The sequence below is a fragment of the Protopterus annectens genome, chromosome 7.part1 (assembly GCF_019279795.1).
Source record: "Protopterus annectens isolate FY-2018-M chromosome 7.part1, PAN1.0, whole genome shotgun sequence".
In the NCBI taxonomy this organism is placed as follows: Eukaryota; Metazoa; Chordata; order Ceratodontiformes; family Protopteridae; genus Protopterus; species Protopterus annectens.
The window spans coordinates 418,331,926-418,354,893 of NC_056740.1; the positions used below are offsets into that span (position 1 = coordinate 418,331,926).

The 22,968-nt window shown below is 43.9% G+C and overlaps 1 protein-coding gene across 13 annotated transcripts in view; it reads right to left on the minus strand.

Annotated features, from left to right (window-relative positions):
• The window catches only part of PBRM1 (polybromo 1), a 2,726,611-nt gene that overhangs the window by 2,172,897 nt on the left and 530,746 nt on the right, over positions 1-22,968 (minus strand). For all 13 annotated transcript variants that reach the window (XM_044078866.1, XM_044078877.1, XM_044078870.1 and 10 more), the window contains exon 9: positions 16,362-16,430. In XM_044078866.1, coding sequence (XP_043934801.1) covers positions 16,362-16,430 — 69 coding nt within the window. The remainder of the gene's footprint in view (positions 1-16,361; positions 16,431-22,968) is intronic.

A 22,968-nucleotide genomic window follows, 5' to 3' on the forward strand; every position in this document is an offset into this window, starting at 1 on the left:
TGCAACTGCAGTCATAACATGTGGGTTGTCCTGCCTCAGGCAGCCCTCGGTCGGCCGGATTCTAAAGTCTGGGTCCGACGTCGGCTGATGTCGCATTTCTCTCCGACGTCAGAGCAGCTGGAGTACATAAGCATCAGCCGACGCCATTTTCTTCAGTGTTTCTTGCCCCAGATGCCAGGTGCCCTCCAAGGAAGGCTGTAATCAAATTGGAAGACAAAAACAGGATTCCAGACAAATAAATGAGCAATAAAACAAATACACCATAACAGATATCCCCAGCTAAGAGTAACAGGGATATGAGTGGACCCTAGGCATAGAGGGGTATGGAGGGAGGGAAAATCCGACTGCAGTTGCATGTCTATCGGACATCTACATTTATGGTAGGTACAAAACTGTACTATGTCCTTCAAGAATGCAACTGCAGTCATAACATGTGGGTAGAATACCAAAGCTTAGCTGGGGGAGGAGGAATGCTCTTGGAAAAAGATGGTGTGGCAATCAAACCCTGCAGGACTGCCGAAGCAAAGCCTGCTCTGGATCTGGAGTATAGAGGGAGATTGTAGTGTTTGGAGAATGTATGCACGGAGCTCCATGTAGCAGCTTCTAGAATGTCCTTGGTAGGCACCCCTCTTAAAAATGCTGTAGAGGTGGCTGTAGCTCTGGTGAAATGTGGTCTGACATAGGCTGGAACCGTCTTTCCATGAAAGGAATAACAGAATCTGATGCAATGTCCAATCCATTTAGAAATAGTCTGTTTTGAAATTGCTTTTCCTTGGACTGCAGGAGCGTAAGCTACAAAAAGTTGTTCAGACTTCCTACTGGCCTTGGTTCTGTCCAGGTCGTATCAAAGTTGTCTGTGAAAGTCCAAGGTATGCAAAAGTCTTTCCCCCTTATTCTCAGGATTGGGGAAGAAAGCAGGCAGATGAATGGCTTGATTTAGAGAAACCCTAGATACCACCTTTGGCATAAAAGTAGGGTTGGTCCTTAATGAAACCCTGTCTCTGTGGAAAATAATAAAGGGTGGTATTGCCATTAGGGCCTGTAGCTCCGAAACCCTTCTTGCTGAGGTAATTGCCAACAGGAAAGCTGTCTTCCATGAGAGAAATTGCAAGTCAACTGAAGCTGCTGGCTCAAAAGGAGGTAGAGTCAGTTTTTCTAAGACAAAATTGAGGTCCCAGGCTGGCACTGGGGCCTTTCTTGGTGGCTTAATGTTCTTGATTCCCCTGAGGAATTGTCTTAGTAAAGGGTGAGAGAAAACAGGAGGATCAGTGTTGTATCTAGTTGAAATAGCAGATGCATGTATCTTTATGGAAGAATATGAGAGGCCGTTCTTTAACATATCTGCCAAATATTCCAAGATAAGTGGGATGTTCAGCAATGATGCATCATGTCCCTTGCTGGTATTCCAATTGCTGAATCTTTTCCACTTTGCTAAGTAAACCTTTCTGGTGGATGGTCCTCGAGCCTCTGTTAGTATCCGCTGAACTTCCTTGGAGAGAGATAAGCTGAAGTTATTTATGGGATCTCCCAGGCTGTTAGCTGCAGTGTCTGAAGGTTTGGATGCAGTGTTTCGAAATTGTGTTGAGTCAAAAGTAGAGGCCACTGAGGGAGGGCCCACCTCCTGGTGTGACATATGCTCCGTAGTAGTGGGTACCAGTGTTGTCTTGGCCAATCCGGAGCTATTATGATTCCCTTGGGCTTCTCTGCTTTGATCTTTAGTAATACTGAGGTCATCAGTGGCAGTGGTGGGAATGCATAGATTGCTAGGGAGTTCCAGTTGAATGAGAGGGCATCTATTTTCCAAGCTTTTGGATGGTATGTCCTTGTGCAAAATTTTGGTAGAAGATGGTCGAGGTGAGAGGCAAATAGGTCCACTTCTGGCTTGCCCCATGTCGAAGTGAGTTGTCTGAAGGCCTTCGGATGTAACCTCCACTCGTGTGGATCTGTGAAATTCCTGCTTAGGCTGTCCGCCAACACATTGTCTTTTCCTGGAACAAACTGGGATTGTAACTGGATGTTTAGGCTCAGTGATTTCTCCCAAAGCTGCATTGTCAGTCTGCAAAGGGGGTAAGAGTGGGTGCCCCCCTGCTTATGTACCACATCACAGTGGTGTTGTCTGTCCGTATCATTAAATGGCCTTGCTGGAGTTGGTGTTGAAAAGCCTCGATGGCATGCAATACCGCCAGCATTTCCTTTTGGTTTATATGCAGATGTGTTTCCTTTGGAGACCATTGTCCTTGTATACACCTGCCTTCCATGTGCGCCCCCCATCCAAGGTCTGAGGCGTCTGTAGTCATGGTCTGTGTTATCTGTGGTTTTTTGAATGACATACCTGTGTTTTCCTGGCTCACCGAGGCCCACCATAGGAATTCCTTTTGTAGGCATGGAATGAGTGGTATGACGGTCTCCAAGTTGTTGCTGTGTTGAGACCAAATGCTTTTTAGGTACCATTGAAGCTTTCTCATGTGTAGTTTTGCTAATGGAACCAGTAGAATGCAGGATGCCATGTAACCCAGGGCCTGTAGGAATCTCCTTGCAGTCATCTGGGTGAGTTTTGCTAAACCTTTGAAGTAATGAGTTAACTTCTCTTGCTTGTCTTCTGTCAGGTAAGCCATCTGAGAGGCTGTGTCTAGTTTGGCTCCTAAGAAGATTATTTGCTGGGATGGCTGTAGTCTTGACTTTTGGAAGTTGACTGTGTATCCCAGAGCTTGAAGTAATCGTATGACATAATCCAGGTTTTTTGTCAACATCAATTTGTCGTCCGCTTGTATGAGGCAGTCGTCCAGGTATGGGTAAATTTGTATACCCTGGAGCCTGCAATGAGCAATTACTGAAGCCAGGCATTTTGTAAATACTCTGGGCGCAGTAGATAAGCCAAATGGCAATGCTGAGAATTGATAATGCTCTGGCCCTGCAAGAAATCTGAGGTATCTTCTACAGCTGTGTCTGATAGGGACATGCAGGTATGCCTCCTTGAGGTCCAGAGTAATCAGCCACGACTCCTTGCCCAGCATGGGAAGGAGTTGCTGTAGAGTCAGCATTTTGAACTTTGGTACTATGAGAAAGGTGTTTAATGCGGACAAGTCCAGCATTGGTCTCCATTGAGATTCTTTTCTTGGAACAAGGAACAGTCTTGAGTAAAACCCCTGTTCTTTTTCTTGTTGTGGAACTCTTTCTATTGCTTTCATTCGAGTCAGCAGAGTGATTTGCTTGATAGCCTCTGCCCTTTGATTTTGTGGTAGGTTTGGCATGCCTTGTTTTCTTGGTAAGGTATGAAAATGAAACCTGTACCCTCGGTCTATAATGTCCAAAATCCATTTGTCCTTTGTCAGTCTGTGCCAGTTTTCTGCAAACAGAGATAATTTCCCACCCAAGGGAGCTTCTAGTTGTTCCCTGGTAGGCGGTAGTAGAGGAAAGTAATTGAGTTCGTGGTTGTTGGGCAGGTGAAACCCCTGCGTCACTTCTTTGGTTTCCTGGCTGCCATTGTCGTCCCCTGTAAGGGCCTCTGTATTGGCCTCTTCCTCGGCCACGTCTGTTCTTACCCCTTTGAAACTTTTCTGGGTTAGGAAAGGACCAGTTTTTTGAAGGCCAATTCCTACTGAATCTGGGGGGTTGAACCTGGAGGAAATCTTTCACAGTCTGAACTGATTTTGCTTTTTCTTCGATGGTCTTTAACACATCCTTAGCATTTGCACCAAAAAGCTTGTTCTTTTCCAAAGGTGCATCCAGAAGTTTTGCTTTTACATGATCTGGTAGAGGTTGATCTTTTAACCAAGCATGTCTACGAATCACTGCCCCTGTCATAGCTGCCCTACATGAAGCTTCCAGTGCATCATATCCACACTGCAGGAAGTGATTGCTTACTTCATGGAGTGTTATGTACAGCTTCCTGCAAAGTCTTCCTGTCTAAAGGATCAGGAGAAGCTAATGTTTTTTGTAAATCTTCTAAGAGCTAATCCTGATATTGTAACATATGAAAAAGGCAATTTAAAGCTCTCATAGATAAGGTAGTGGATGTGTAAACCTTTTTGCCCCATCTCTCTAATGACCTTGCTTCGCTGGTGGAGGGCAAAGGATTTTCTGAGGTGGAAGCTGAAACGCCTTTAAGCCCCTCTTGAAATAGTTTCCAAATCAGCAGTATGGGCCCTGAATAAATGGGAATGAATTTCTGGGACCCTGTAATACCTGTCTGGCTTGGCTGGAGCAGGAGGAAGAGAATCAGGGGTAGCACTAGAGTCAGAATACAAATCATCCAGAACATCAAGTACAGGAGGAATAGCTAAGGGCCTGTGCTGAGGCTTCTTAAGGAAAGTCCTAAGGCGTTTCCTAGAATCAGAATATTCCTGACCCTGCCACTTGAAATGTTCCCTCATGGTGTGCAGAACTTCCCCAAAAGAAATATCCTCAGGAGGGGAAGCCGAAGGGATGGAATCTTCTGCATCCGAGTCCTCATAGGTCTGGAAGAGCTCTTCCTGGCTATCCGAGTGGACAGAGCCCTCAGAGTCTTCATCTGAAGGAGTAGGGTCAACCCGGGGCCTTTTATCAGGAGGAGGCTGGGATGCTCTCTCAGGATGGGCCTGTGAACCTCTAATCATGGAAATTAAATCAGCAGCCATGGACATAATTTGTGTCTCCGGAGTCGGCTGAGGTAAGGATTTAGAAGTAATATGCTTTGTTTTGCTGGCTGCCTTAGCCCTAGTGTAGGCCTTAATAGACATGGCCATAGGAGGCCTGGCAGCTCCATCGCAGGAGTGACCTTGTCTACAGCAATGGTCTCGGCATTTCCTCGGTTTCGGTATCCAGAGGAAAGTCTATAACTGGCGTCGGAGTAATGTCTGGAATCGGAGTCGTCGGTAATGCGGTGTCTTCGGTTCGGAGCGGTGGAGAGACCGTCTCAGAGGGAACCGGAGCACTCGCGCTAGGTTTTGGCGTGGAGTCGGTGGTAGACGCGGGCCGAGGATGTCGGTCCCGGTCTTTTCGCTTTTTGGGAGTTTGCGATGTCGGAAGATCCGACGGCATGGTGTAAGCAAATTTATCGCCGAAAAAATCTTCAGCAAACTCCGCCCAGCGCCTGAGAGTGCGCTTGTTGAAGCGAGCACAGGCTACACAGGCCGAGACGTCGTGGTCTGGGCCCAGGCAAGGGAGGCAGTAAGAGTGGAAATCCTTATGAGGTATTTGTTTACCACAAAAAAGACAATTGTTCACTTTTTCAGTAATTTCTGACATCGGCTGAGGCAAGAAAAGGTCCCCAAAGGGGTACTTAGCTTTTTTGATGACTTCGGTATCGTAGAATACAGGAGCTGACCGACCGGCACTTGCAAACTGCTTCTGCTTCGGGCACCGCGCAGCAAGAAAGACTGGAGAAAATGGCATCGGCTGATGCTTATGTACTCCAGCCGCTCTGATGTCGGAGAGAAATGCGACATCAGCTGACGTCGGACCCACACTTTGGAATCCGGCCGACAGAGGGCTGCCTGAGGCAGGACAACCCACATGTTATGACTGCAGTTGCATTCTTGAAGGACATCATACACAGTCATCCTTGCTGTCTATACTGAACATGAGCACCATGACAGAAATCAATGGAAGTAGGTAAAGCAAGGGTAAGCATCCTGAAATTGGGTATTCACAGAATCATACAATGTACAAGACAACTGGCCATATGGACATTTACTTTTTGCCAGAACACACCCTTAAGTCCTCCTTAGAACTTGGTTCCTTTTCAAGGAGCAATAGGTCAGTCATACTGGGGGTGAATTTATGAATATCCATCCAATTGTTTTTAAAGAAGACACATTGCTTGATCTGAAGATAAAAGTTTGTTCTAGAGAAGAGGTAGTCAGTTCAAAACAAATCTGACTCTTCATCATGATTTATTTGCTGAAGCAAGTTCAAATCTCTGGTTCTGCTGCTCACTGGACTGATTAATTTGTGGAGAAATAAAAGGTCTTGGACTGCTGAATCCCTGATGGCTAGGAAGGTAAGACAGAAAATCAGCACTAAGGAGTCTATAGGATGCATAACACATAGACAAGGCCTTAAGCCTACGAAGTCTAAGCCTGCTGTCCACGGATCAGCACACTTTTATTATCAAAAAGACCTTGGAATAAAACCCAGAACTCTCCTCTCCTTAAGAGATTTCAATGAATCTCTGCTGCCACAGCTGCTCAAGGAAAGGAATGGCTAACTCCAGAAGAAGAGAGGGAGGGTCCAACACTCAATCCTGTAACCTGAAGCAATGACAATTAGGACCTATCTGTCCAGGGTGATCTTCAACAAACTGTTCCAAGGGACTTGAAGCTAAGGGGTTGGGTATCTGGCAAAACTCATGCTTGGGTGGCTGGAATGGTCTGGCTAAGCAGTCACAGCTTAGATTTCTTTACACCTCGCCATACTTTTTCAAAGGCTATTTTGTTCATGGTCCACTGACTTTTGATTTGGCATCTACAGACGGTCTAATATTATAAGTGGTAGTTGAGACTACATCTTAGATTGACAGATGGAAGCGTCGATGTACATCCTCCACGGTCTTCTAACATTTCTTCTAACTTCTTGAAAATATCTTGGATCAAAGGAACAAACAAAAAGAGGTTACAGAAAGGAGCATTAAAACAGCCACTCCTAAACAGCTTCTGGTAGCAACTGTACTCTCAATGATGGATTACAACCCCAACACCACCATGCTGGAAGCCACCTCTACTGCATTACAGTTGCACTTAATCATGTGTTACCCACCTTTAGACCCAACTGGTCAGTCTGTACACTTTCAGGATATCCACTTCTTCTACCTGCCTGTGTATTTCAGCTTCATACTTAAGTCTAGCAACCAACCACCCTAAAGTGCAGTGGGACTGATGTTTATATCTCTATTCTAAATTCATCTAAAAGTCTGCTCTATCATTACAGAAAGTGCTGGGAGCATGGCACCAACTTATATTTAAGCAGCACTGAGGGTAATAGTCAGGTCTGCCACTAGATTCTTATACACATACTGGAAGATTTGCCATACTCTTTAGAAATGGTTGAGAGTGCAGAGATCCGTTCTAAAGAAACTACCAGAAAAGCATCCTTGAACACCTTCAAAGCTGAAGGAAATGCCTCAGTCTTTTTTTTATCTAAACCTAAAACATATAAATATACTTTGGGTTGGAGAATTTATATTTTCATTTAAAATTGTTTCCTCACAAAGTTGAGAGAGCTTCTCCAAATGAAACATCCTCTAAAGGAGGATTTTGACACTCCCCTGCCACAGTCATAAACCCATGGGAAACAAACTATGAAGCACAAGCCAAGTTATCTTCATATCTGACCCCTCTGAAGGAGAACCACCCTGATGAGTGCTAAAAACTTGATACCACAAGAATGCAGCCAACTTGACATACGTACTTCGGTTTACAGCCAAAATGCTGAAGGTAGGTTCAGCGAACACAGAAATGTCGAACGGCAGATGGCCAATTCCCATGTTGCCAAATGTCAAATTATCAAGAGTTCATATCAGCGAATGACATTGTGCATTCGCTGATATGAGCTCGATGTAATGAACAGAGATTGCGGTGCAGTGCGGACTGGGACATTCATCCTTTTCCTCACTCTAGTGCAATCTCAGAGTTGGAATACATAGTTAGCAGGGGATGTGGGGGTGCACAGGGGCTTGTCCCCCCACAAAAATGTAATTTGAAGTGTAGGAGTAACATTTACCTGAGCTCCTATTAAGGACATCACATTCAATATTGGCAAAAATGTTGAATCTGCTGAATTTGTACATCAGATGCAGCATTTTCACCTAATGAATATGCAGGGATTTGACCCTGCCATTTGATATTCTGAATGACATTTTTTTTTCAATTTGATATTTTGATAGTAAACCTGTACTTCACAAGCATGAGTAATTTGAAGCAAATCTCAGGCCACAGAGGAGAATCCACTCATCTTCCATCCCTGCAAAATTACACCTGAAATGGTCACCTTTGCACTCAGTAAGGTCATAAACTCCTGCTCCCTGGAATCAGATGCGATATCAAGAAGCCTAACGCAAGCAAGCAAAAACAGCCCAGCATACCCCCCTCACTCACTTTTCAATACAGCATCAAAATGGCAACATCACTGACACCTGGGAGTAGGCTAATGCATCTGCAATCCACAGGGAAGGCCCTTCCATAGATCCATACAATTACCAACCAATCAGCCTCACAACCTGTAATGCGAAATGGGACAAGGTGAACCACTGAGGAACTTAGTCAGACATGGGTAATCACCATTTCCATGGCCTAACCCAGTTTACTTTTGTCAGGTCAATAACAAATGACTGAAGTACTAAATGATGAACTGCAAACGTTCAAAAGCCCAGTACATCGAACATTTACAATGTCAAAACTTAACAGACAACCAAAAGAAACCATTTTCTTACTACAATTCGTTACTCCTACCACTGACCCCAGACAATTTTTCAGAACAGTGGTAGTGATATGGGAATGTTTTTCTACTACTAATATTGCTGTCATGTTCTTAAAGTTGGTGGCTTTTGCAGTTGCCCACTCCTACTGTAAATCTGATGTGGGACACTCCTTCCAGTCCCATCTCTTTAGCTCATTCTACCTAATACAGAGATCATTTGGGAAGGCCAAACCCCTTGGTCCCTTAACCCTGAATTATCTTCTGTCCCTGCTCTTTCCCTTTTTACTTTATTAAAAAAAGATACTTTATTCAGCTGCTTATATTTCTCTAATTTGTGTTTCTTCCTACTACTCTGTTACTTCATCTTGCTTTGCTTTTTCCTGCTACTTGCTGCCTGCTCTCTAAAGTGTCCAACTGCATCTTTTCTGTTGCATTTATTACTGCTTGTATATAGCCTGTCTAAATTGTGAAGTTCTATTCTTAAGTGTAATTCTAAGCTCTTAGTTTTGGTTTAAGCACTTGGACTTTAGGCCCACCCCTTAGCTCTCCCTGGCCTTTCTCCCTCAGATTCTGACAAATATGGATGGACAATTTACTACAGTTTCCCATCAGTCTGGTTGATATGGGCATCCTGAGACAGTTAAGCAACTTCCTCATGTACACAGACAACCATCTACTACTACCACCTAGTAACACAATTTGTGAGAGATGCAATTACATTAGGAACCTAGAGGCCAAGCTCTCTCCCCATCAAGCTAGTATATCTGGCAGCAAAAACATTGTCAACACAATCACTACACCTCAAACACCACCCACACCTACACAACACACACCAACACAGGCGGAGGTCCTCCACATAAACTTACCAAAACAAAGGAGACCTCCAAGGCAAAAAAACACATGAAGTCCACAGCCTTCCACACCACACACCATGCATAGTCCACATACCTGTGCCTCACAGCCACTAAGGCTTCACCATAAACCCAACATATTAGTCTCAGGAGACTCCATTGTGAGACGCACAAATATGCCTCTCCCACGCTGGATAAGGAGATAGTCACGGTTAGTGGTCTGTCAGGTGCCAGAATTTGCCATATCACATACGCACTCAGGTCTCTCAACAACAGGTACTGTTACGACTGTCATTGTCCATGTTGGCGTGAATGACTTGAGATGTACCTCTCTGGAGTATATGAAGAGAAACATGATTGAGCTTGCTGATTATGTGTCCCAGGCAGGTATGTCCCTAGCCTTAAGCAGCATTCTGCCATCACCGAGAATGATGCCTCAATACAAACAGAAAATGATGATCTAACAATTGGCTTAGTTTCTGGTGTCATTCCAGGGCGATCTAGTACCAGACAGCCTCTGGGAAGATATGATCGACAGACCACGATACTTTGCCAGAGATGGCCTGCATCTGTCTCACCTGGGCTTCAGGCTTCTGGCAAAGGCTCTTGCCTCCGCTATAGTGCCTTTTTCAGGAAAAGTGATGAGGTTAAAACTACCAACATAAAAATTTCAATAAAACACAAATTAAAGGTCATGCTGCTAAACGCCAAGAGTCTAAACATGAAACTGCACTCATTGCAAACATTCCTAACCCTGGAAAATGCTGACATCTATGCAGTCACAGAAACCTGGTTCAAAGGTGCAGAGATTACCCCACACTTACCCGGTTACTCATCCTATCATACATTCAGACCCCAAACTATGGGCAGTAAAGCCAAAGGAGGTGGGGTTTCAATACACATTAAAGACATACACACCTCCAAGCTGGTCAAACAGTATGAAGCACAGGAGACACTCCCGGTGCAGTTAACCATTGACAAGACTCCTATTCAAATCACAGCTAGCTACCAGCCCCCAAACCTGACTCAAAATGCCTAATCCACCTATTTGTACCTGTTCAAATTTATCAAGATTCAACCCTTTGCCCTGATCCTGGGTGACCAACTTCCCAAACACAGATTGGAAGAACTACTCATGCCAGAACACAGATGTCCACAGATTCCTTGATTTTTTTTGGATAACTCCACAAGAGGTGATAATATCTTGGACTTGGTATTAACCCACATGAATAACCACTGCAGCATCCATATAGTATCATCCTCCCCGGTAAGATCCAACCACAAAGCGGTCACTTTCGAAGTCACTGTCTCCCCCAATCCCTCTCTAGCTAGGATCAGACATAACTTCGCTAAAGCTGATTACAGCTTTCTGATGGATGGTATAAACAGCTTCGCAGCCCCCTCCCCCTCTGTAGGAAATGGCACCAATATCCAAAACTACACCAAAGCACTACACGAGTATTTATATAGATGCACGGAATCAGAAATACCCGACAGGACTAAATCATCCTCCGCAAGGAAGAGTAAACCAGTCTGGTAGACATCTGCAATAAACTCTATAACAAAAGATAAAAATTGCTGTCCAAGACCAAGAAGGAGCAGGTGCCCAATTAGAAGCAATGACTCCTTAGCCTGAACAAGCAAATAAGAGCACTACTGAAATCCTCTAAAGCAAACTTTGAGTCCAAATTGGCCACATCTACTAGAGACAATCATAAGGCCTTCTTCACATATGTCCGCAACCTCAAAGGAAGCATCCAGATCTGTTCAGAACTTGTGGTCAAGGACACCAACTATACAAATGCCATACATATATAGCAAACTTGCTGACTGACAGATTCAGCAAAAGCTTTACCCCTCTATCCCCCCATCAGTAAATCAGTACATGCCCAGTACCTGCCACCTTCCCCTTATGTCTAGGGAACAGGTCACCACTGCTCTCTCAAAGGCAAAAAATACAGCCTCCACGGGACGTGATAACATCCCAGGTTGCATCCTATGTGAACTCAGGCAGGAACCTGCAGCAGCATTAGGCACCCTATTCAACCAATGCCTAAGTACTGGCTTCATCCCAGCTGAGTTGAGAATAGCCATTATCATCCCTTTCCACAAAGGGAAATTACAGACCCATCAGCCTAACTAGCCTGATCTGCAAGGCCATGGAACAGATCAACATGGACCTCATTAACAAGGATATTGGCAACCTCCAAACACTTGATCCCACACAGTTTGTCTTCAAGGGGAGGTCATGTCTCCTAAATTGGTCGACTTCTTTGAGACCATCACCAAAGCCATGGACGAGTTGAAGACGGTGCACACCGCCTACCTTGACCTGGCCAAAGGCTTTAACACTATTTCCCACTCGGGCATAATAGATAAACTCTCTCAACTAGGAATCAATGCATATGTTACCAGATGGGTAAGTAAAGTGGCTCACTGACAGAACCCATGTAGTCAAAATAGGAGAAGCCACCTCAAGTATTCAAGGATTCGGTCTTGGGGTCTCTATTATTTGGGATATACTTTTCTCAGGTGCAGGACAAAAGCAGTGGTCTGTGGCTGACCAAGTTTGCAGATGACTGCAAGCTAGGTGCTGTCTTCAATTCCCCTAGTGATATGGACATCTTCCAAGAGGGTCTCACTCAGACAAATGAGTTGTGCCAGAAACATAGCCTCAAGCTGAATACCAAAAAATGCATAATCATCCCTTTTGGGAAGGAGTGATATTCCCACAAATGATCACACTAACAACAACGTCCTAAGCACGTAATCAGTCTTGAGGGATATGGACACCCAGGTTGATAGCAACCTGACTTTTGACCACCATGTTGCTTCAGTTGTACAGAAAGCATTCTACAGAGCCCACCTCATAAGTAAGGGTATGTCATCCAGGGACAAGGAGGTCATAACATCCATGTATTCTTTCCTTATAAGGTCCATTATTGAGTACAACGCCCCTTTCTTAACGTACCTCGTAAAGCACATGCAGCAGCTGTTGAGACCACAGAGGTCCTCACCAGGAGAATCCAGAGCCTCAAACATCTACCATACACAGATAGGCTAAAAGCCATATCCCTCTACTCAGTTTCATACAGACTCTTCAGAGGTAACCTCTGTCTGGCATACAAGGTAATCAAGGACCCCACCTTGAAAGAACTGCTGCATATCCGCAAGTCAAGCTCTACTTGAGTAACCCACACACAAAGTCTCAACCTGGTCTGTGACATCAACACGGCTTGCTGGCAGGACACATTTGTGTCCCAGAGATTCCCCCATCTATGGAACAGATTCCCTCTCAACATCAAGCAAAGTACCTCTTTATCCTTTTTAAGAGCAACCTGGATAACTGGATGGGAAACAGAAAATATAACCCTGGGACTGGGGCATCGGGTGCTGATTTGTCTAAACATGGGCTACACTCTGGGCTAGGCTTATAAGGGCCACAGGGCCAATAACCTAGTAACCCCTATGATAAGGTAAGGTATTGGGCTAGGCTGTCCCCCTGACCACCTTAGCAATACGTGCAAACGCTAACCTTCTCCCAGCATTAACTCCAAGCCTACACCTCATCTTAGAAAACCCTCCCCAAAACACTACCACTGCACACAACTCAAATACAGAACACAAAGATGCAGAAGACACCCACTATCCACCACCCAACTTAACTCCTAAAAACAGTCACACAGACACTCCTGCAAACTATCACCTTACCTAACCCACACAAAATCATGCAGACACAATCCTACCCCAAATGTAAAAACCCACACTTATCTCCATAATCCCATGCATTAATCCAAAAGCACATCTGACATTCTAAACACACACACACAGTACATTTGATCATGCACCAGAGAACTGTTTGTATCAGAAAAGAACAGTTGTGTACACTTACCATAAATGTAGATGTTAAGAGTGTATTCACTGTTGCAGTCATTACATTTGGCTCATCTGCTTGCAGGTAGCCCTCACTCGGCCTGATTAACAAAGTCTTGGGTCCTGCGTTGGTTGCTGTCCCTTCTTCCATAACGTCAGGTAGTCAGGGGTATAAAACATGCAGCCGACACCATTACATCAGTTTTTCTTGCCCCAGATGTCAGGTGCCCCCCTAATGGGAAGCAATTAAATATAAAAGCACAAGATATACCTCCAACAAAAAAGCAAATACACCAAAAAGGCTTAAACATAGTAAAGGAAAGTAGAGGTATAGCCAAAAGAAGTTAAGGGGCTGGAGGGAGGGTAACCAGGACTACAACAGTGAATACGCTCGAACATCTACATTTATGGTAAGTGTACACAACTGTACTATGGTCTTCGTGTTTCACTGCTGCAGTCATTACATTTGGGTAGATTCCCAAAGCTATGGTTGGGAGGAGGAATTTAGATAGCATTAGGGCCAGCTATAAGGCCCTAAAAGACTGCAGTGGCAAAGCCAGCTCTGGATTTAGAGAAAACTGGCAAATGATAATGCTTGGTGAAAGTATGTACAGAACTCCAGGAAGCAGCTTCTAGGATGTCCCTGGTAGGGATGCCTCTGAGAAAGGCTGTACAGGTAGATGCAGCCCTGGTGGAGTGAGGTCTGATCCCCTGGGGAATAGATTTTCCATGGTGCTTATAGCAGAAATTAATGCAATGGCTTATCCATTTAGAAATGGTTTGCTTTGAAATAGCCTTCCCCTCTGCCCCTGCAGCAAATGCCACCAGCAGTTGTTCAGATTTCCTTTGAGGTTTAGTCTTGTACAAGTAGAATCTAAGTTGTCTGTGCACATCTAAGGAATGCAGTATCCGTTCCCCTTTATTCTGTGGATTAGGAAAGAAGGTTGGCAAATGAATGCACTGATTAAGAGCCACACTGGATATCACCTTGGGCGTGAAGGATGGATTGGTTCTGAGGGACACCCCGTCCACATGAAAGATGATGAAAGGCTCCACTGCCATAAGGGCCTATAATTCATATACCCTTCTAGCTGAAGTAATTGCTAAAAGGAAAGCGGTTTTCCAAGAAAGAAATTTTAAATCTGCATTAGCAGCTGGCTCAAAAGAAGGTAGAGTGAGCTTCTCCAAGACAAAGTTAAGGTCCCAGGCTGGGGTTTGAGCTCTACTGGGTGGTCTCAAATTTTTGGCCCCTCTGAGGAACTGCTTGAGCAGTGGATGAGAGAAGAGTGGCGGTTCTGTGTTATGAGCTGAAATGGCGGAGGCTTGGATTTTAATGGAGGAAAAAGACAGGCCCTTGTGAAGCATCTCAGTTAAGTATTGTAAAATCTGAGGTAAATTGGGCGCTGCTGTGCTCATCCCTTAAGACTGGTTCCAGGCACAGAATCTTTTCCATTTTACCGCATAAGATTTTCTAGTACTAGGCCTCCTTGCCGCTAAAATATCCATCACAGGTTTGCTGAGGGATGGTAAAGGAGAGATTAAGTAATTAGCCAGGCTGCAAGGTTCAGTGTTAAAAGCTGAGGGTGCAGAATCTGGTTTTCCTGCTGAGACAGCAGTGAAGGAGTCTGAGGCAGGTGCCATGGAGATAACCGTGACACACTGCACAGGAGGGGGTACCAGTGTTGGCGCGGCCAGTATGGAGCAATCAAAATCATCCTTGGTTTTTCCTGTTTGATTTTTAGTAGTGCTTTGAAGAGCAGAGGCAGAGGGGGGAAGGCATAGACTGATAGGTTTTTCCAGCTGAAGGACAGAGCATCCACTTTCCAGGCTTGTTTGTGGGGAGTCCTTGTGCAAAATTTGTCCAATTGGTAAAATATACATGCAGGTGGAAAACACTTGTACACGTGCTGAAACCACAATGTTCTAAGCTGGACTGACTTCACACTGGTTTCAGATACAGCTACATTTTAGCTTATTACTTCTTTCATACACAAGGCAGCACAGTGGATAGCATTGGCACCTCACAGTAAGAGGTTCTCCTGTCTGATTCCTGGCTGGGGTGCCTTCTGTGCAGAGTCTGCATACCCTCCCTGTGTTTACATGTTTTTTTTCTCCAGGTGCTCGGGTTTCTTCCCACACTCCAAACACCTGGAGTAGGTGGACTGGACACTATAAATTAGTCATAGGTGTTAAGTGTGCATGCGAGCGTGTGGTATGGAAGAACACAGCCTGGCTAGCCACCCTGCAGTGTGAATCTTGGCTCTAGATGATTATCACTACTGAAGTGATATCCTGACTCCATGTGCAGATATGGGAAAAGGGGTTGTGGATGGATGGACTTCTTTCATATACAATAGAAAAAATATTTCTAATTACATGTACAATTAATTTGCATCTGACCCCTTTCACAGTTCTGAGTTCATTCATCCATCTTCATGATTTCCTCTTGTCATTTACATGCCTGCAATTACTACTTTGCTGCAAAAATGCATCTTCCCACATAAAATACGTCTGAACAACATTACATTTCAATATTTCTGAATAACATTCCACTTCAGTTAGAAATGCCACACAATTTCCTTTCTTTACATTCACATAGAAAGGTCACAATGTTACAATGTTTATATGAAAAAAATGTACATAAAATAATGGATCATATTACATAAAAGACTAAATACATCAGATAGCCATCCATGAAAGGCGAGTGTAAATGGCCCAAAGATAAGAAATTAGTATTGGCCATTTACACTCACCTTTCATGGATGGCTATTTGATCCCACCCTATCTGGTCGCAATAAGTGCTTTATCTATTTGTATCAAAAAGCCAGTCTTACATAAGCAGGTGTTAGAAAAAAATTACACTTGAACAGACAAGTAAAGGGGTTTGGAAATACTATTAAGGATCACTGACAAACAATCAATCCTTTATGAAAAACGTTCTCACACCTCAACAGCAAAGTCTGTAACAAATCTTTAATAACAGCGGACAGTTTATACAGATCTGAATGCTGCCATTCTTTTATTAGACAGGAGGTAGAAGACTACAGGGTTTAGAACTACGCTTATTTTCTGTGTAAATGCAGCCAGCCAGGCTGGGAATGCAAAGCACCCTTAACTTAGAATCAAAAATCCATCTGCTCTCTCAACGTTCTTGTAAGAGATCTACAAAAAGTCAAACATGGAAATGATAAAGCAAACAACCTAACTGCACTTATAACTTGATAAAAAAAGAAATGCACCAACCTGAATTCTGTGTGCGACAATCTTAAGGTCCATAGGCTCCTTAATGATTTCATAGTAGTCTGGATAGTGCTAAAATAAGTCAGAGGTCAGATTTTAGACAAAAAAGGTATTTAATTCAAATCTTATATATAAAATATATTACAAAAAACAGAAGCCAATGAGGAAAGGTTTAAGATGAATTGCATTTTTTCCTTCAATAGTACTGGCATTTGAATGTCTACAAAAATTTCAGCAAAAGAACAAATTCTATAAATTATTCAATGCTGTCAAGCAAACTGCTACAAATGAAAAGGATAATTTAACATCAATGAATCATTTTTGATTTACTGTGATTATAGTTCATAGTTTAGTACTAGGCTAACTGCCCTTGTGGGCCATTTTTAAGCCTAGCTAATTACCCCAAGTGAAAATCAAACCCTGCACCTTGTGTCTGTAAGGTAAACACCTTAACCATTATGCTGGACAACTACATTAATGGATTCAAATGCAATCATGGCTTGCACTTTTTCAGTTATTTTCGTACAACAGGCTATTGTATTCCCTTTAATAACCTTAGGAAAGTTGTTTCAGTAGGCAGCTGGTACCATTGACAAATTTCTTTCATTTGTCTCTTTATGGGAACTGCGTAACTGGAAACCAAGGGACTTTCACTTTCACCTAGAAGGTCAAAACGGAAGGAGTGAAATAACACTTAGGTTCATAGGTTCATACTAGGCTATCTGCCCGAGGGCATTTACAAGCCTAGCCCATAGTTTTGTGGCTTACGCCACCCCTTTAGTATGGGGAACTATACCCATTATTTTGCTGTGCCTCTGTTGAGCAGTGACACTGAGGTAATCCCTGGGGTATATCTGCGATCTCCCATCCATTGGTCAAGATTTCTCTTGAACAAGGCCAACGAGGTGCTCTGCCTCACATATACCGGGATTTTATTCCACAGCATAGGAGTCTTTGGGTGATGAATCTATCCCTCCAGCGTCCTATTAATAGCCGTGTCGAGGTTTAAGTCTCCGCCCTTGTGGCTCTGACGGATCTAGATTTTTGAGGTGAAGCATATTCATCAAATCTGGGCTTGACATGGCCTTGTATGTTAGGCAAAGGTCACCTCTGAGCAAGCGTGGCGACTGAATAGAGCTGGAGTTCTTTCAGTCGGGCAGCATAGGACAGATGTTTGAGACCCTTTATCCTTTTGGTGAGGAACTTTGTGGCCTCTCCAGCTGCTGCAAGTGTCGGGTCAGATACATTCGAATGGGGCATTGTACTCAATCATTGGTCTGATGAGTGATGAGTATAGGGAGACTATGACCTCCCTTGATCTAGATGAGAATCCCTTCATGATAAGGTGGGCAATGTAGAAGGTCTTCCTAACTACTTTAGCTACATGGGTGTCGAATGACAGGCTACTATCAACCTGGGTCCCCAGGTCCCTGATAACTTCTTCTATGCTCAGTGGATTGCCACCTATTTGGTAGCTAGGGGTAACCTTGTTTTTCCCGAAGGGTATGACTATGCATTTTTGGCATTTAACTTTAGGCCATGGCTCTGGCACCAGTTATCCGTTTCTGTGAGACCCTTCTGAAGGATATCTGTGTCAGATGTGTTTTCTACTATGGCCCAGTCTGCAGTCATCTGCAAACTTTGTCAGCCATAACCCTGCTGTGTTTGCTTCTACTTCGAAAAGTAGATGCCAAACAAGAGTGGGCCCAGGACTGAGCCCTGTGGTACACCACTTGTGACAGGCTTTGAGTCTGACATGGCGCCAGCAACTCTGACCCTGTGGGTTCTGTCACTCAGCCAGTTTGCAACCCATCTTGTGATGTATGGGTTAACATTTAAGCTGATGAGTTTTTCAATGATACCCGAGTGGGGTATTGTATCGAAGGCCTTCGCCAGATCGAGGTAGGCTGTATGGACTGCCTTTCCTCATCAATGGCTTTGGTGACTGTTTCAAAAGTCAACCAAGTTTAGAAGGCATGATCTGCCTTTGACAAAGCCAAACTGGGATGGATCCAAAGTCTGCAAATTCCCTATGTCTTTATTTATGAGGTCCATTATGATCCTCTCCATGGCTTTGCAGATAAGGCTTGTCAAGCTAATGGGCCGGTAATTTCCAGGGTCGGTGGAGGCACCACCTTTGTGAAGTGGGACCACAGTTGCAGTGCGCCACTCCATGGGTACGTATCCAGAGGTAAGACTATGATTAAACAGCTGTCCTAGCTGTGGGTTTAATTCCTCGTTGAGTTCGTGGAGCACACAGCCGGGGACACCATCAGGTCCCATGGATGCTGTGTTTTTTTGCTTTGGAGAGAGCAGTTCTCACTTGGGGGGTGGGGATGTTTGGGGGCTGCAATCGCTTGGTATAGATATCTCTCCTTTGGGGAGGGGAGAAGTTTGCACTGAACCTGTCAGCCAGTATGTTGGCAATGTCTGTAGGATCAGTAATCTTCACATCATTTTGAACTAGTTCTGAGCATATCTGGGAGGTTCCTCCCAGGTTTCTAACATAGCTAAAGAAGGCCTTATGATTGTCTTTTGAGTCTTTAGCTATTTTTCTCTCAAAATTTGCTTTGAATGATTTTATGAGAGCTCTTAGTTTTTTACTTATAGTGATCAAGGGTGTCTTACCTTTTAAGGATTTTGCTCTATCTTGTAGTAGCTTCCTCCTTTTGTTGTAGAGTTTGTTTATGGCTGGGGTCCACCAGACTGGACGCTTGCCTTTGGTACAAAGAGTCTTTGTTTTGCTTGGGATTGCCTTATCCATGCAGTCCTGCAGGTGCTGGTAGAAGGCATTTGTAAGTGATTCAGCGGCTTGAGTACTGTTTTCCACTGCTCGGGGCCTTAAAGGAGACCACACTAGTCTTTAGAAGTGTGAAGTCGGCTTTCGAGAAGTTCTTTACTGTGGTCTTTTTTATTTCAGGTGGGGGTGGGATGAGGACCTCCAGCGAGATTAGTTTGTGATCTGATCTCACCAGTGAGGGGTATACTTCGAGTGTTGAACATTGTGCTCCCATGTTCGTGATGATGAGATCAAGTATGTTTTCTCCTCTTGTGGGGATGGTGACTAGTTGTTCCATGGCATTTGAGTTTATGAATTCCAGGAACTTTTGGGCTAGGGTGTTTGGGCTTGAGTAGTGTTCCCAGTCTATATTAGGGTAATTGAAGTCACCTAGTATGATGGTGTTTGGTGATACATTTATCACCTCTAGTGTTTTCAGGAAGGCCATGTGAGGTTCCTGAGTTTGTGAGGGTGGCCTGTAACATGCTACAATTTGCAGAGCAGTCTTGCCTATGGTTAATTGCACCTGGATGGTCTCCGATGCATCGTGCGTTGCCACCAGTCTTGAGGTGTGGGTGTCTTTGATGAATATGGATACCCCCCCCTCCTTTCTTGGTATTGTCCGGATTTTGGGGCCGGAACGCATGATAAGAGGTAAAACCTGATAGTGCTGGGGTGATCTCAGGAGCCTTGAACCAGGTTTCTGTCACTGCACAGACATCGATGTTCTCCATACTGAGAAGGGCCTCGAGTGCATGCATTTTGAGATTTAGACTTCTGGCATTGAGCAGCATTACCCTTAGTTTTTTTCCTTTTTTGTGTTCTAGGGTGGTAGGTTTAGAATTTGAGCCTTGCCTAAAAAAGGCACTATGGGGTGGCAAGAGCCTTTGCCAATATCCGAATCCCAGGGTGACAGGTGCAAGCCGTCCTTTGCGAAGCAGCGTGGCTTGTCCAGCATATCATCCCAGGCAGACAGACATTGGATCCCCTTTGAATGACACCAGAGTTTAAGCCAATTGTTAAAGCTGATCATCTTATCCCTGTATTGTGGCATCATTCTTGGTGAAGGTAGGATACTGCTCAAGGTCAGGGTCATACCTGCCTGGGCTACATAATCAGAGAGCTCCTCAATGTCTCTTTTCATGTAGTCCAAGGAGGTACGTCTCAGGTCGTTTACACCAGCGTGGACAATGACTGAGTCATATTTGTACCTGCTGTTGAGAGACCTGAGTGCTTGCTATGTGGCGGATTCTAGCACCCGACAGGCAGCTTACTGTGACCTTCTCCTTACTCAGTCTGGTGAGCGGACGCCAGTGTGTCTGACTATGGAGTCACCAATGACTAGTGTGTCTGGCATTGTGTTTGGCCTTAAGGGCTGTGACTGTTTGACACTCTGACTGTGAGGTCTATGTGTTGCAGGTGTTGTGTTCTGAGGTGGTGGTTGTTTGGGTGTCTGCTTTGGTGGCCTCTGCTGTTTTGGTAGATTTTTGATCAGAGCCGAGTATGTCTTTGTGTGTTTATGTGTATGATTTGAGGTTGTGATGGTACTATGTGAGACTGGGTCTATAGTGTGTGTGGTAACCTTCTCCTCCTGACTGGTCTTGCCAGTCCTATGTTGAGAGAGCTCAGCCTCCAGTTTGGCCGTATAGTTGCATCTCTCGCATGTATTTGTGTTTTGTGGGAGGAGGAGAGGGTTGTCTGTGTACATGAGGCAATTGTAACATTGCCTCAATATTCCCAGGTTCACCAGCTGAGCAGGAGAGGACACTAGCAACTGATCCTCGACATGCTAGAAGGACTAGACAAAAACTTTAAAAGAGATTCCGGGGATGTGGGTGACCGAGAAATGGGGTTTTGCCTTTTGGGGTGCTATCTATAAGAGTGCCGTATCAAGGTAATAAGTACTGTAGGAGCAAGTGCTAGGTTTAACAGATAGAGAAAAGTCTACTTGGAGTCAAGTAGAGATGATCTTTTAGGTATTAGAGAAAGTGCTAGTAACAGGGATGCTTAAAGGTAAGATTGAAAAGAATGCACTCTGCAGTGTGCACTAGAGAAGTTAGATATGAAAGTAGGTAACTTGAGTTTTACCTGTTTAAAAAGTTAAGGTTTAGTGGAGAGTTACTATTTTTAAAACAGCAAGATGGACTGAAAGGGGTGGTTACTTTTGTATTTTGGTACTATGAAATACTGTAGGATGGCCAATAAATTTAAATAATTGAAGGGGTGGAGTTTCAAAAGTGATGGTTTTGTGATTACTCACATAAGCCAGTGAAAGTAGAGAGAAATGAGATATATGGTCAGATTAACATAAGAGGCGGATAACTAGAAAGACAGTGGTATTTAACAAGACAACTTAAATGGGTGGGAGGGAGGGAAAAATTCTGCTTGACTCAGAACAGAGAGAGCTGTGGTCTCTTTTGAAGTTTTAATATGCTGTTTAAAACAGAATGCAAGCAAAACACAAGATAAAGAAAACAAACTACAGTATTCAAAATATAGAAAGGCAATACAGAAATACAAAAAATAACAGCAAACTAACCTTTCCTTCACAGCAAAGTGTAGCAGAGTCTGGATGAGCCATCATTCAGTGAAAAATTAAAAGCAAGTGATATGAGGAGGAGGACTGCATGGACAGTAACTGGTAGCTAGTTAGCTTTTTTAAAGCAGTACAATGATGTTTAGTTCTCAGACAAAGGTGGATGAACCCATAAATGGCCTTTACTGTAGTTTGCAATGCATAAGAATTTTGGGAAAAGTTGACAGCAATCAGAGGAAGATCATTCTTAGAAAAAGCACCACCTGAAGGGTATAACTAGATGGTCAGATATGGGTTTATGTTCGTGCATCGAATTCAGATTACAGCAAACACCTTATAACTGAACATGAAACAGCAATTTAAAGTACGGATAATACGTAAAGTACAGTTTTGTACCTACCATAAATGCAGATGTTCGAGTATATACCCTGCTGCAGTCATCACACTTGGGTTATCCTGCCATCAGGCGGTCCTGCAGTCGGCCCGAATTCCAAAGTCTTGGTCCGGCGTCGGTTGCTGTCGCTTCTTCCCTGACGTCAGAGCGCCAGGGGTATATCAGAGGCATCCGATGCCATTTTCTTCAGTTTTTCTTGCCCCAGATGATGTCAGGTGCCCCTAATAGGTAGGCCAATATATATATATATATATATATATATATATATATATATATATATACATATATATATATATATATATATATATATATATATATACACACACACACACACATACATATAGCTATATGGAAAAAATAAAACAAAAACCCTTAGGCACAAGCAAATACACCACAGAGGTAGTATAGAATAGAGTGGTAGAGATAAGTTCAGCTAGTTCAGAGGGGATGGAGGGAGGGTAACCTGGACTGCAGCTATACACTCGAACATCTACATTTATGGTAGGTACAAAACTGTACTATGTTCATCGTGTTACCCTGCTGCAGTCATCACACTTGGGTAGAATCCCAAAGCTAAGGATGGGAGGTGGAGTCAAACAGTGTTAGAGGAGGCTAAAAGGGCCTGTAAAACTGCAGTGGCGAAGCCAGCTCTAGTCAGAGTAAAGTGGTAAGTGGTAATGTTTGGTGAAGGTGTGTACTGAACTCCATGTTGCAGCTTCCAGAATATCCTTGGCTGGCACCCCCTGAGGAAGGCTGTAGATGTAGCTGCTGCCCTGGTAGAGTGGGGCCTTATGGCAGCAGGAACTGGTTTTCCATGGTGGGTGTAGCAAAAACGTATGCAATGTCCTATCCATTTAGAAATGGTCTGTTTAGAGATAGCCTTTCCTTGTGATGTTGTAGC